Genomic DNA, 13,934 nt, shown 5'->3' with positions numbered 1-13,934 from the left:
ATATATATATATATATGTAAAAGAAAAACGCGGAGAAAGTCATGTAACTGAGAAAATCAGTGCGTACTCAGTGTGCACCAGTGCAAGCGCCCGAATTCGCTATTATAGTTAAATGAATGGAAATTTTGAATTGATAGACTGGTTATTTTAATTAATGTACCTGTCATTTGCGGATGTTTTGGGAGGACGCTGTCAGACTCATCTGACTCTTCACTTGAAGATTGTATTATTTTATTTCGTTTTGTTGGGGCTCTTGCGCTATTACACTGTTCATCATCGGTTTCATTTTCGTATAGTCGATTTTTCATCCGCTTTCTTTTTGTGTCCACCTCTGATGAATTTAAATCCGATGTGTCTTCGGCCTTTTTTGTTTTCCGTCTTGCTATATTATAGTCATCTAAATTATAACAAACAGTAGCTATATATGCATACATATATGTATATGTATCTAATACATGTATATAAAACATAGAAAAGAAGTGACATCAAAAGGAGACATCTGCGTTCAGGAAGCGCGCTATCAGCGCTATTGAGTCATTCTATCCTTGTTTTACGTCTAATGAACGATAGAGTGACACAATAGCGCTGATAGCGCACTCCTTAACATAACCCAAGTGACACACTATATACTTTTAGTTATGTTAAATGGGTGATGCCCAGTGAAGCCCTGCGTTGCTGTATTTACTTTGAGACATCGCTCGCCCGTGACACAAAGTGCAAAAACAGGCATAACGACGGCGGATTAACAGTGTAATAATAATTATCAGGATGGATGGGCACAACGGCTACAACATGCTTCGGAAACGTCAAATTGTCAAGTCGAACAAACCACATGTTATCCTAGTTTGAATAAGCTATAACTGAGTCAACAGATCGCACTGAAGAAGTTACCGCGTTCAGGGACGTACCAGTGGAAAGAGAAAAAACCAGCGACGACGTGTGTTTGTATAACGATTGACGGAAGACTCCGACGATAACGTCGCGTTAACAAGCTCGTGAAAACGCTGTGCAACGCTCGACATGCTCGCGTTCTCTCGGAATTAAACGACGACAACGACGGAGAAGAGAGACAAAGCTCGTCCGCACACGTTGTTCCCAATGCAGATCGACAACAGGATGCTGACACGGATGAATTCGGACATTAACTTCTACCGCGTCTACCTTATCGTGGACCACAACAACCAAAAACAAAAAAAGAGCATCATCCGCAGAAACTAGGACAATCCCGCGGACTCCTCCGGGCTGTCGAAGAAGCTAAGTTATGCTGTGGCGTGGAGGTTTATTTTCCATCTATATTTCCTGTTTACCTTACGTGCAGACCGCAAGATAATCTGTTTTCTTACCCAGGTCCTGGAAGACGATAGCCTGCTCACTATCATGCATCTACCTTGACGAAGACGAAGAAACACAGGCACACGTACGTCGATCATAGTTACGTAATGAAAACGACGTCACGACGATACAGCTAAGAAAATATAACAGTGCAAGAGTGGAACAAAGAGGCCATTAATCATAGGCCCGTATTCATAGTCGGAACTTAAGATTTTATGAAGATGTTATGAACCAATCACAGAGTCGTATTAGCATCTTAGGACATTACTCTTAAGACGGTCTTCAAATAAGAACCGACTATATATATATATATATATATATATATATATATATGAATACCGTCCAGAGACTCGAATTTGGTAAACAGCGACTCCTTCGACAATGTGTCGCTTGTTCACTGTAAACATTAGGTTTGTTCGTGTTTCTTGAAATCCGTAACAGTTTTTTCATTTAAAACGAAACAAATATATATTCGGACGTTGAAGAGAGAGAGAGAGAGAGAGAGAGAGAGAGAGAGAGAGAGAAAGCAAAAACTCTAAGTGTAAGCAACACAAACAGACGTATTACAACGGTATTACAACAACAGTTATTGTATCGGAAGCAGGGGGCTTATTACGTATCTTTTCACGAGATAAAAATGCAAAAAGTGAATAGATTTACTAGATTTCGACCAATGAAACTCCAGTGAGTTTCCTCACTTTTGTAATTTTTACTTTGTTTAAGATACATAATCGACCCCCTGTATCTTAGAAACTGTAAAGAATCGTATCTCCATTATTATCAATTCAGAGAGAAATCAAGATTCAAAGTTTTAAATAGGACAATAGTAAATTTTTTTAGATATAAAATAAAAGAATTAACTTGACTTATTGAATTCTTAATAAAGTAATTTTTTAATTAACTTTTAAAGTAATTTAACTTACATGTGTAATAGTACAACTGTCAATAACACCTGGCCAAAGTTAAGGCACTATGAAAATTTTTAATACGACTTTTGCTAAACATTGTATCTTAGAAACTAGTTATTTTATTTACTTATTACATTAAACTAGTAATAACAGACATAAGACCTTTTACTGTTACACAATTTAAGCTCGTAGTATATTGAAAAATATATTAACTCTATTTTAATGAAAACTGGAAATACAATCCTCTATCTCTAAGGTATAGATATGTACATTACTTTATTTGTAGGAAATTAATATATTAAACATTTATTTTTTAAGTGAAATATTACTAACCGTACGTGCTATTCCGAAATGTGATGATATCGTAACATGGCCAACATGTATTACGTTCTGCATTTTTCCTTATTGCTGCGATAACTTTCTCATTTTTAAATGGAGGCCAGTAATACTTATTGTGTTCTATCCAATTCGATGGTACCGCTTCAACGGTATTATCTTCAGAAAACTGTACAATTGTCCACGTCGGTTTCTCCATTTCTAGACAAATATAAAAGGTAAAGCGCAACTTTCTGTCACAAATTGTAAAAATAGTTCTACGAAAAACTAATGCGTCTTTTGATGTACCATGTTAAGCATTAACCATGAAAAATATTATTAAAATTTACAGTAGCAAAAGAAAAAGGATTTAATATTACTTAAGTTTATAAGACAAATATTACTGAAGCAAAGGCTTTTGTTATCTATGATTGTGCATGTAAAAGTGGAAAAATAATGTACGTCTCCTTGTATTTTAATCTAACACATTTATTCGCGATTTGATTCAAATTCCAAGTCTGTAAATTGCCGAGATCACGTACTTTATAAATATTTAATTTGGAAGATTTGCAGGGTTCAGTATAAAAATCTTTAGGTGTCTTGTACTTCTTTCCAATTACAATGATATTCTCGTTATTAGAAGCAAAATTCAAAATAGTTACAATACTTCCATCCAACAAACAACAACAATTATCTGGTTCTTTATTTGTTAATAAAAATTTTTCAAATACTATTTTAGCAAACTGATTATAATTGTGACAATTGATAAGCGGACCATTGAAATGCGGATTTAATAATTGAGGTTTATTGCATTGTATTAAGTTTAAATTGGGATTTATATAATTATTTTGTTCGCTTATCCGGCAAACAATTTGCTCCAAAGGCTTATCATTTTTACGTATCATTCTCAATATCGATTGCATATAATTTTCATATGGGAAAGCGCTGAAATTTTGCAATATTCCAAATTTTTTCACGTCATCACAAAGATGTGATAAATTATGTGTATTATGCGATGCATTTTCTTTACCGTACAGAATAATAAATGTTTCAACGTAGTATCGTAATAATAATTTAGCATAATCTAAATACAGTTCAACATGCTTTAAACTAGATAAAATAGTGATAGCTATATGTAAAGTTATAAAATTTAAATATTTATCATGACTTAGTATAGATTTTAATACGACCGGCCCTGTATATAACAAAAATGTCCTATATTCTGTGGCTTTCCATCTTTTACTTTCTAATAATGATCTTGGTTTTTTATTAAACTCACATGGTATGTTACATTTTTGCTCTTCTAATAACGTTGATATTATTGATTTTTGTTGCGATGATAATTTAGCACGAGATGTTCCATGACACCATAAAAGAACTGTTTTTTTAGCTTCTCCCAAGAAAATACAATGCATTGGATCTGATGGAAAACCAAGTACCATATCTATATTCGGAATTAATTCTAATATTGATGTACCATTATGGTGACCTGGCTGTGATTTTAGTCTGAATTCTTCATCTGTTCTTAGATTGTTGTGTAGATTGAAAATTTCTAAATACGGAAAGCACACTCTATTAAGATAATACTCGCCTTTAGCTTCACATTTTTAACACGAATAAAAACCCGAATGACCTTTTGTATATTTTATAAAAGATTTACATCTGGTACATCACAAATAAAAGCTTTAATTTTAAACGGATAAGTTATTCTATTAACTGTTATACCATTACTAATTAAATCTTGAGCTTCATTCACGAAACGTTGTAAAAAACTATTAGCCTCCGCAGGCTTTTCATGCCCATGATAAATTCCAATAATGCCAACATTGTTATAATTATCAGCCAAACTGCATAAAATAGGATACACTTGACTCCCGGAACTTTTAGACAAAGGTAAACCGTCAATATTTATGATAATTTCGATTATTTGTGAATTTTGAAAAAAATACGATGTTTTTACAAGTTTTTCCACGCAATGACTTATGCCAAAATGATAATAACGTCCCGGTTCAACATCATCTACATTTACTTTTTTCGGAGTGCCTAATAAAGTACGGGCATCTCGAGGGAGTTCTGAATATTTTGATTTCATATGTTCTAACAATTCATTTAGTGCGACATGAGTTACTCGATTTCTAACAGGCCTAACAGCCCATCCTTGCAAGAATTGTGATGTACTTACAAAATCATTCTCACGACGTTCAAAATTATTTTAAAAATTGGGATTAACTGTACCATCATCATTAATATAGCTATCAATATCATCTTCATTATTAGTACTGTCGCTATCAAGGGCCTCTTCTCTCTCATCATTATTTATTAGTTCATAATTATTGTTATCATAATTATCATTATCGTTATCGTAATTATCATTATCATAATTATCATTATCAACGGCACATGTTTGCAAAACATTTTTATCCAAACCATTTGAGTAAGTCGTGTTTAGTTGATCTTTCTGAGGCATTAATGATGATACATTATTAATACTTGCTATTGAAGATGTATCAACAGACTGCACGATATCAATAGATGCATCAGCTATCTCTTTTGCACGTTTATAATATTTTCTTTTTATTTTTGGCATTTTTAAGAACTATAATATATCATTTATGATTTATGATACTCACTTGGATTGTAGAACTTGTACAAAATAACCTTTGGCAAAATACGAAACGAAAGATGAGGGCAATAAAACGGTTGCCGGCTTTTTGATGAGACGGGGCGACGGATAGAGGTAGGCTCTGAGAGGCAAAAAAAGACAAAAAGGAGAAAATAATTAATAAAACTTCACTGCACCGGACTGTACAATCTGCGTTGTACTTACAAAATAAAAACCTAATTTATAGCTATATAATTCTACTGCGTATTCATAACCAAATTTTCTTTATCATACTTAAAACCATATATTATTCACGTATATAAAATTTTAATAAAGGCTGCTTATAACCGTTTTATTGCAAGTAATAAATGTTAAACTTACAATTGTATATTCGACGAAACGCGAAACGAAGGAGGACAAGGCGGTTGCCGGCTCCAGCCGGCTCTTCGATGAGACCAATGAGACGAAGTGACGCATAGGGCAGAGAGTCTATTGCATTGATATAAATACATAGATCGATGAGAAAACATAAGTTAATATGTATACTTTACTACACCGGATTGTATCTGCGTTGTAAATATAACCAATAATTCTACTGCGTATTTATAACCAACCGATTTTTTTTCAAATCAAAGCCATTATTTTCACATATAATATACAACTTTATTTATTATTAAGATACTTACAGTTTTACTGCGAATAAATGTTAAACTTTATAACTATATTCGCCAAAACGTGACACCACTAAAACTTCTTCACAGGACGAGGCGGTTACCGCCTTTTCGATGAGACGGAGCAGCGCGTAGAGGCCGAGTCAAGAGACAAAAGACGACAAATGCGCGCGAAACATTGAGGTCCACCATAGAGATATAAGAGAGTGCGCGAGCAAGCTGAAAAAGGGATAGAGGAATAGAAAGAGAAAGCTGCGCAGAAAAGAAAGAGAAAGCTGCGCATGGGCCCCTTCTGTCTTTGTTTCGCATGCGCGCGTAGACAAAGACAGAGAGAAAGGGCCTATATGCAGCGTTCTTTTTCTATTCCTATATCGCAGCCTCTTACGTGCTAGCATATGACTCGCGCACTCTATTCTTATATCTCTATTGGCCGGTATTCATAGTTATTTAAGACCGTCTTAAATTCAATCTTAAGATGTCATGAACCAATCACAGAGCCGTATTAGCGTCTTAAAAGACATTACTTAAGACGATCTTGAAGACTATGAATATACCGGCCTATGAAGTCCACTACCAGACATCCTATGGACGTCCAAATATGGATTACTGACGGATGTCCAACAACGGACATCCGTTGAACGTCCATTTTATGTCCATGGACGTGCGGACATAAAATGGACATAAAACGGACGTCCTCGGGATGTCCTGTGCTATCTGGGGGAGTCATACGACCAATGGCGTGAGAGTACGGTTTTTTCTATTTCTTAGGAAAACCATTGACCACCAAACGTTTTAATGACGATATTCGTGACCACCAAACGATTCCGCGTCGATTGAGCCCTATCAAAGTCAATTTGGGTGATAAATACAATTTTTCCGGCTAATGGCACAGTGGTGATATGTCCAGCATTATGCGCATACGATTTTTCTTATTTTCTGGGAAAACGGTTGACCACCAAACGTTTTTATGATGATATTCGTGACCACCAAACGATTCCGCGTCGAATGAGCTATAAAAAAGTTAAATTGGTTGAAAAATAAAAATTGTCCGGCTAACTTCACACCGGAAATTTCATTTTTATTTTACAGGAAAACGACTAACCACCAAACGATCGGACTAAACTACCAAAAACCACCAAACGACCACCAATCGATTCCAATTAATGAAAGTTCGATACGTTGAAGTTGTCCGGCCAACTTCATAGAGGTAAGTTAGCCCCAGTCTCCCCTACACTTTTATTTTTTTTTTAATTTTGTAGAAATATTTCTACTAGGGTAGGGATATTTCAGCAGCACTTTGCTTAGTATTTCCGACAGTGAATCCAATACGTTTGTACACGTTCCGAATGAATCGTGATCTACGTAATGGTGTTAAGGATTAGGAAACTTGATGTCGTTTAGTCAATATATTTTGAAGAGTGTTTCGTGAAGACTTTTAACATTTCTTAAGTCTGATAAAGGAAGAAGACGTCTTATCAATACCAAATCACATGAAGATAAAATAAACAATTCAGCATAAAATTAGTATCAATGGTCAATCAACTCAAAGCAATCTTTCAGTTTATCAGGGAAATCCTAAACTAGAATCTATTAGTTGAAGGTTTATAAAATAATATAATTTCTGTAGAACAGAAGATCTATAAACATGAAGAGTTGAGTGTATTTTACATGAATTCCACTCATGAATAGTTAAACAGTTGAACAGACCATTAATACGAACAAAGTTATTAATATCGATGACCTTATAAATTCACAAAATATCATATAAAGTAGTAAATAAGTAATGGAAGAATGCATACATCTTTTACTTTTAAGCTTCTTATTATTCGAAAGAACAGTCAGAATTAGATTGTGAAACTAAATTTATGTTAATAATAATGTGCATATAAAGATGATATGCTTCTGAACATATATGACAATCGTAATCTGAGTTGTTTGTTAATTCAACACAATTGAAGTATGTACGCATTTATCCATGTTTTGTCAAATAAAAGAGGATCTTACGGAGAGAGAATATTTCCTAAAATACAACGCAATAGTATTTTCGGGACGATAATTAATAATATAGAGAAAAGTATATACAACGCAAAGTATCGGAAGAATTCAAATAATTCAATATAATTATAATCAATCGTATTGAGTCCGCGAGATATTTACAAAGACGAAATATAGCTTTACTGACAACGGCCGTGTCTTTCAAACAATTATTAATATTCAGCTTACAATTGAAGAATCATTTACTACAGGTAAATAGCTTGATTTTACAATACACGAATGATTTACGAAAGGTGAAATCCCTTGATTATCCACATACAAAATATTCTTACACGTGGTTGCAACCAAATTTAATATAGTACTTTAAGTACTCTAGCAATGAGAAGGAAGCTTCTCGTCCGGCCTTGTCACTGAAGGTGAGAAGGCTCGGGGATGGGATCGAAATGCCACACAAATATACGGTGCGCTCTTGGTGATCACCATCCAAACGTAATATAGAAGCTCTCGAATGTTCTGGAATCAGAGATCGCAGTTTAGCTAAAGCACCTTAGCCCATTCTCAAGATCAATGATTCCTTACACTGAACAACGAGAGTTACCTTTTTTGTGGATCTTCGCATTGGAAGAATTTCATCTCAATCGCCAGCCGTATGCCTTTATACCTCAAGGCTCTGAAATTTCCATCAGTCGTCAGATCGTCCGTAATGGCGGACATCCTTCAATAACGGGAATAATGGCGAAGGACGTCTCCTTGGTTCGTCCGTAGCATATATGCTGATACAATCTAGCACCTGATGTATCAGGTTCCTCTTTTTACTTCAGCTGGAATTCCGCTGCAATCGACGAACAGAAGCGTAATGAACGCATGCTCTCTCAAGAACAACCGAACTTCCGTGAAGAAACCGGAAGCCAGGTAACGCTACCACATTGTATAGCAGCGACACTATTTTGGGATATAACTAGGACCTACGTTGGTCCCGCTAGAGCCTTTCAGAGACATAATTAGTGATTCAGTTATTCTAACAGATGGCAGCACACCACTGTTTCCTATCCTTATAAGCGGTATTTTGAACAACGTTAATTCGACAACTTTCCGCGGCAATGAGGAGTCAAGATCAACGCGTAGTGAAGATCACAATACTTATTCAGTGTTACGTTCAAGAACCGAAGACGAAAAGCATGCAGAGACGTAGACGAGAATGGCAACGCCAGCAAGAACGAGAGAGACAACATGAAAAATTGAAACAGAAAAAGATTTTAGAATATGAAAGGAAACGTGCACAAGCTTTAAAATATGCTGAGAGAAAATCCTCGAGTCATAGTCGAAGCAAAATAGCGGTAGTGAGTCTCCCTCGCATCTTCGATATAGAGGTAGATCTACGTCAACTGCTTTAAAATCTGGTAGTTTGCATGAAAAGTGAGTTTACAACATACATATAACTATATATGCCCTTATATCTTTATTTGACTTGATAGAGATAAGGAGACCAAAACTTTCAAATATCTGAAATAGAGAAAATTGTGCACTCAGATGCACTTTATGCACTAAGTGCACGTTAAACTGCACTTTAACTCCGTATTTTATTTATTATAAGTTTTTAAGAGCAAAAATTCAAAATCGGGCTCTTTAGCTCCCTGCATTATTATATAAAGAGTATATAAAAAAAAATTCACGAATCTATATATGTAACTTATTTTATAAGAAATCTGGATATTACGAATTACGGTTTTGCAGGTTTATTCCTCACATCTATGAAGAGTTTATTATTATAAAGAGTCGATATAGAAAGCTCCATGAAGATAACATCGAGCAAGAGAAATACTTGTAATAATGAATAACATTTGCAAATCTAGTTCAACATGGGAAGAATACTAGATTTGATCTGTGGTTTTTTCTATAAGATATCTAAAACAAATGTCAATTTAACTTAAAATGTCTTCTGAGAGAATGATATGATGCAGATCTAACAGTTTGTAAGTATTTAAATAATATTTAAAGAGTATCCAAATAAGGTATTGTATATTTTATGTACTCTAGCTTAACGCATGTAAATTGCAAATATTATACACATATTACTTTGTCTAAACCATAACTAATTTTATTTAAATTTCTATACTTACTTTTTTTAAATAAGCACCTAATTGTCTTATATTTGTACGAGATTTTATTTAACTTAAAGTTTTCTTATTGAAAGAAACTTGATGTAAATATAAGAAAATGCAAAGGGCCTAACTTTATTGAAATTAGTTTAAAAAGATTAATCACTTCTTAAATAAATTTTTAATTTAAAGTAATAAATATTATGTAAACAAATATTTTATTGGTAGTAACATTATCAGAGAAGAGTATTACCAAAGAATTTATAGAAATAAAAGGATTATATATAATAGATTTTCTTAATATTTTTGGTATCATCTTTTCTTCTTTAAAATTTCCTTTTAATTTATTATTGTATGCATTTGATTCAACATTAATAAAACATAAAATTAGTGGCTTATCGTATTTTTGCAAATTAAATTAATACGTTTAATATATACGACATATACAATGTACAATAATAATGAATATACAATACGATTAGGAATAGAACATGTGCAATATAGATACAAATAAGATTATATATTTATTTTATTAGCAATATAAATATTATCATATTGTTAATTATGCATTGCCACATAAAGAAAATTATGTGAGTTTCTAGATATTTTAAAAATAATTCTATATTTATTTTTAATAAATTTTTATGCTATTAATATGTTTTTATGCTAATATGACATATATAATTGAAAAATCCTACTTCACAGAAAATATAATTATATTAGTGCTACAAAAATGATGAAATAAATGATCATCAAAGAAAGCCTACAATGAAGATAAGATTAAACTTTTCATGAATCACTAGCATGAGCAAAAGATGGAAAAAGATAACATATGCAGAAACAGGTATAGAAACATTTTCTCTTTTAGTAATTTGTTTTTAAAATTGATTTAATATAGTGTGAAAACAATACAATTTTTAAGCGGATTTTTCTATATCAAGAAAAATGTAAAAAATTTGAAAAAAATTACAATTTTCATTATTATATAGAATATAGAATGACGTAATATTGTTGTATTAATGATTAATCTTTTTTACAAAATATTTCTTTTAAAAGCTTATTACATTTATGATTAAAATGTAAAACAAAAGATTTAATATGCATATGAAAAAGAAATTTCATGGAAGTAGAGCTTTATGGAAGATATATTAGCGATAAAAGTAATAAAATTGAAGAAGCCTGCAATATATATATATATATAAATATAAGATTAGATTGGATTTTTCATGAACAATACTAAAAAGAGATGATACATCGAATGTGAATGAAGAAGCTATTTGGAAACGGATATTCTACATTATGGAAGATATTCTACTTCACGGAAAACGTTATGTCAACACTAAAAAAGGAAAATTTATCAATAATTTACTGCTTTAAATGTTGTGTTTTGGTAAAACAGCGACTTTTTCGCGAAATAAAGTATTCTCTGCTTTAACAAAAAGACTTCAATTTATCAACAATTAACTGCTTTAAATGTTCCCAGCAAACACAGAATACACCGAGTGCACAATTTGCTATCAAATTGCGCACTCGGTGTATTCTGTGTTTGCTGGGTTGTGTTTTGGTAAAGCATCGACTTTCTCGCGAAATAAAGTATTCGCTGCTTAAAAAAAAAACGTAATATTAGTCGTTTATGTCTCTCATCAGTAGGTACTTAAAATAATTGCTATATTTTTCAAACTTTCTTTGTTAATAACTTTTTAATAAAAAACGACCCCCGGCTAAAAACTTCTAAAGGTCACTCAGGAGGGTGGACTTTCACTAATCTTCGCCAAATTCAAAACAACCTTCCTTTAATGATACCTTATACATAAGATTACATGTATGACTTGTACACTTTTTAGGCAAAAATTGGTAATTCCTTCACCGATCATTGCCAAATTCAACACCAATCTATCTTTAATGATACTCTATTCATAAAAAAAAGTGTGCAAGTAGAAACTTGCACATTGCTTCCTCATAGTTTTTAAGTGTGCAAGTAGAAACTTGCACATTGCTTTCTCATAGTTTTTAAATGTGCAAGTAGAAACTTGTATTTTGTAATATGCAACTACATATCTTTTTTGCAGAGCCACAATGGTTTTTCTTTACACCATTACGGTATTATTCATACTTATTGTGGGGTATCATTATTATATACATTATGGATCACGAAAGGGGCGACTGATCAATCTCATACCAGGGCCATCAGGTTATCCGATCTTTGGAAATCTACTACAATTTATAGGCCCACGAGGTAAGTACAAGCTTTTCAAAAATTTGCATAAATTAAACGTTTTCCTTAATTTGTACATATATACGCAAAAGTAATATTTACAAACACACACACACATTTCAGTTTAAGATATATTACTATCAATATTATCGTATATTCATATTATATACATTTTTTTAGAGAAACAATGGAAGTTACTGATCAGTCTAATTGACCAGTACTATCCAATTGTTAAACTTTGGGGATTCTCTATCCCCTTTGTATTCATCCGTCATCCGGACGATTTACAGGTAATAAAATATTTAAACAATTTAATTTTCTGTTAACTCTCCGTGGTCACACTGGGTCAATTTGACCCAACCTTATTTGGATCTAAATATCAGCTAAATACGTAGCTTAAAATGGAGCTTGGTTCGCCATCTACAAGAGTTTGAAGTCCTCTATAGGTAGATACCGTTAAAAAAACAAATTCTTCGCGAATTTTTTTTATATGTTAAAAATTCCTGAGGCACTTCTTTTTTTATAGCAATCAATTTAGCAATATCGCAGGTGCATTCGAGAATTTTTTCAACACGATCGGTGGATAAATGGTCAAATGGCGAACGAACAAAGTTCGTCTCGGGTCAAAATGACCCAGAGTGACTTCCTTGTTTGAAAAAATAAGTGTAACCACGGAGGTTTAATGTTCTTATAGTTCATACACCAGTGATTTAAGTATTTAGGTATAATTTTGCTTAGTTTTATTTTGTAGTTTTCCCGTGTGGAAATTGCGTTAGGGCTTTGATAAGGCCCCTGTTAATTTTCCCTAACTTTGTTTGGGCCCTAATGTGGAAGCCCAATAAGAACCGTTTAAGGCCGGTCACGCTTTTTCACTGAGGGCCCTTAGAGGCTAAATAATCAGGGCCTTGATAATTGCCTTATGAACACCCCAAAAAAATATTCTGTCGTTTAGTGGCTCCCGCTTGATTTTAGAGGATTTTCCTCTGAAATACGGTCTCAAGAAGATATTTTAAAATCTAGAGGAATATCCTCTAACCATGAGACACTAGACTTAAGATTGCAGTCCTCTTAATGCCACAGGAATTATAATAATACTTTAAAACGAATATTCACCCGACAAAAAAATTATTTATTTCGAAATTTTATTACTATTTTTTAACTAAATTTGTCTTTTAAGATGCAGTCTATGATTATAAATATTTCTCGTATTTGAAAAAAACACTTACCTTGGTGGGATTCGAACTCGGGACCTCTGGATCGTGAGCCAACTGTCTTACGTGGTAGACTACTTCTTAATTTAATGTGAGTGTTTTATATAGTCTACATATGTATAACCAGCGCAAATATATAATTTTTCAAAAATCATCTTAAGAAACAAATTCAGTTAAAAAGAGTAATAAAATAATAATGTTATATTTTTAAATGTTTTAAAAAATTTTTTTAATGTATGAAGAATTTAAATTGTTTTACGTTGATCGAAATAACCTTGAAGAGTTTTTAATTTATTTACGCCCTGATGTTTCTTTTCTATCGAAATCCCGACTAGGTTTTAAAATAAATAAATCTCTATTTTAATAATCGCTACCTTGATCAAGTCCCATCAAGGCCCTTATAAGTTTCCTTATTCAGGCCACACATTAATTGAGCTACCCAAAATTGATATCGCCCTACTGGGACCTAGCCTGGCAATAATGTGGAAATCCTTATTAGGGAACCCACGTTTAGCCCTTAAAGGCCCCGAAGTTTATTAAGGTTGCCTTAACAATTTTCCACACGGGTTATTTTGCGAAAATATAT

General features: G+C 33.0%; 1 protein-coding gene and 1 long non-coding RNA gene across 2 annotated transcripts; one reads left to right on the top strand and one right to left on the bottom strand.

Annotated features, from left to right (window-relative positions):
• Nucleotides 1-2,778: 2,778 nt before the first annotated feature.
• On the bottom strand, nt 2,779-5,020 carry LOC139824176 (uncharacterized). The gene has a single exon (XM_071796669.1). The coding sequence runs from the start codon at nt 3,995-3,997 to the stop codon at nt 2,981-2,983; it is 1,017 nt and encodes a 338-aa protein (XP_071652770.1). The 5' UTR covers nt 3,998-5,020; the 3' UTR covers nt 2,779-2,980.
• A 1,611-nt stretch (nt 5,021-6,631) lies between these two features.
• On the top strand, nt 6,632-12,558 carry LOC139824177 (uncharacterized). Its single transcript, XR_011735026.1, has 3 exons — nt 6,632-7,035; nt 11,992-12,158; nt 12,318-12,558. It is a non-coding gene; the product is annotated as an uncharacterized lncRNA (long non-coding RNA).
• Nucleotides 12,559-13,934: the final 1,376 nt, after the last annotated feature.

This window comes from Temnothorax longispinosus, unplaced genomic scaffold (genome assembly GCF_030848805.1).
Source record: "Temnothorax longispinosus isolate EJ_2023e unplaced genomic scaffold, Tlon_JGU_v1 HiC_scaffold_285, whole genome shotgun sequence".
NCBI classification, from domain to species: Eukaryota; Metazoa; Arthropoda; class Insecta; order Hymenoptera; family Formicidae; genus Temnothorax; species Temnothorax longispinosus.
Note: the sequence above shows the minus strand (reverse complement) of the source record. Positions and strands in the feature narration are given on the sequence as shown.

What these genes read in the sequence shown, in the direction of transcription:
- LOC139824176 (XM_071796669.1), bottom strand. Translation starts at nt 3,997, where the DNA reads ATGGTACTTGGTTTTCCATCAGATCCAATGCATTGTATTTTCTTGGGA.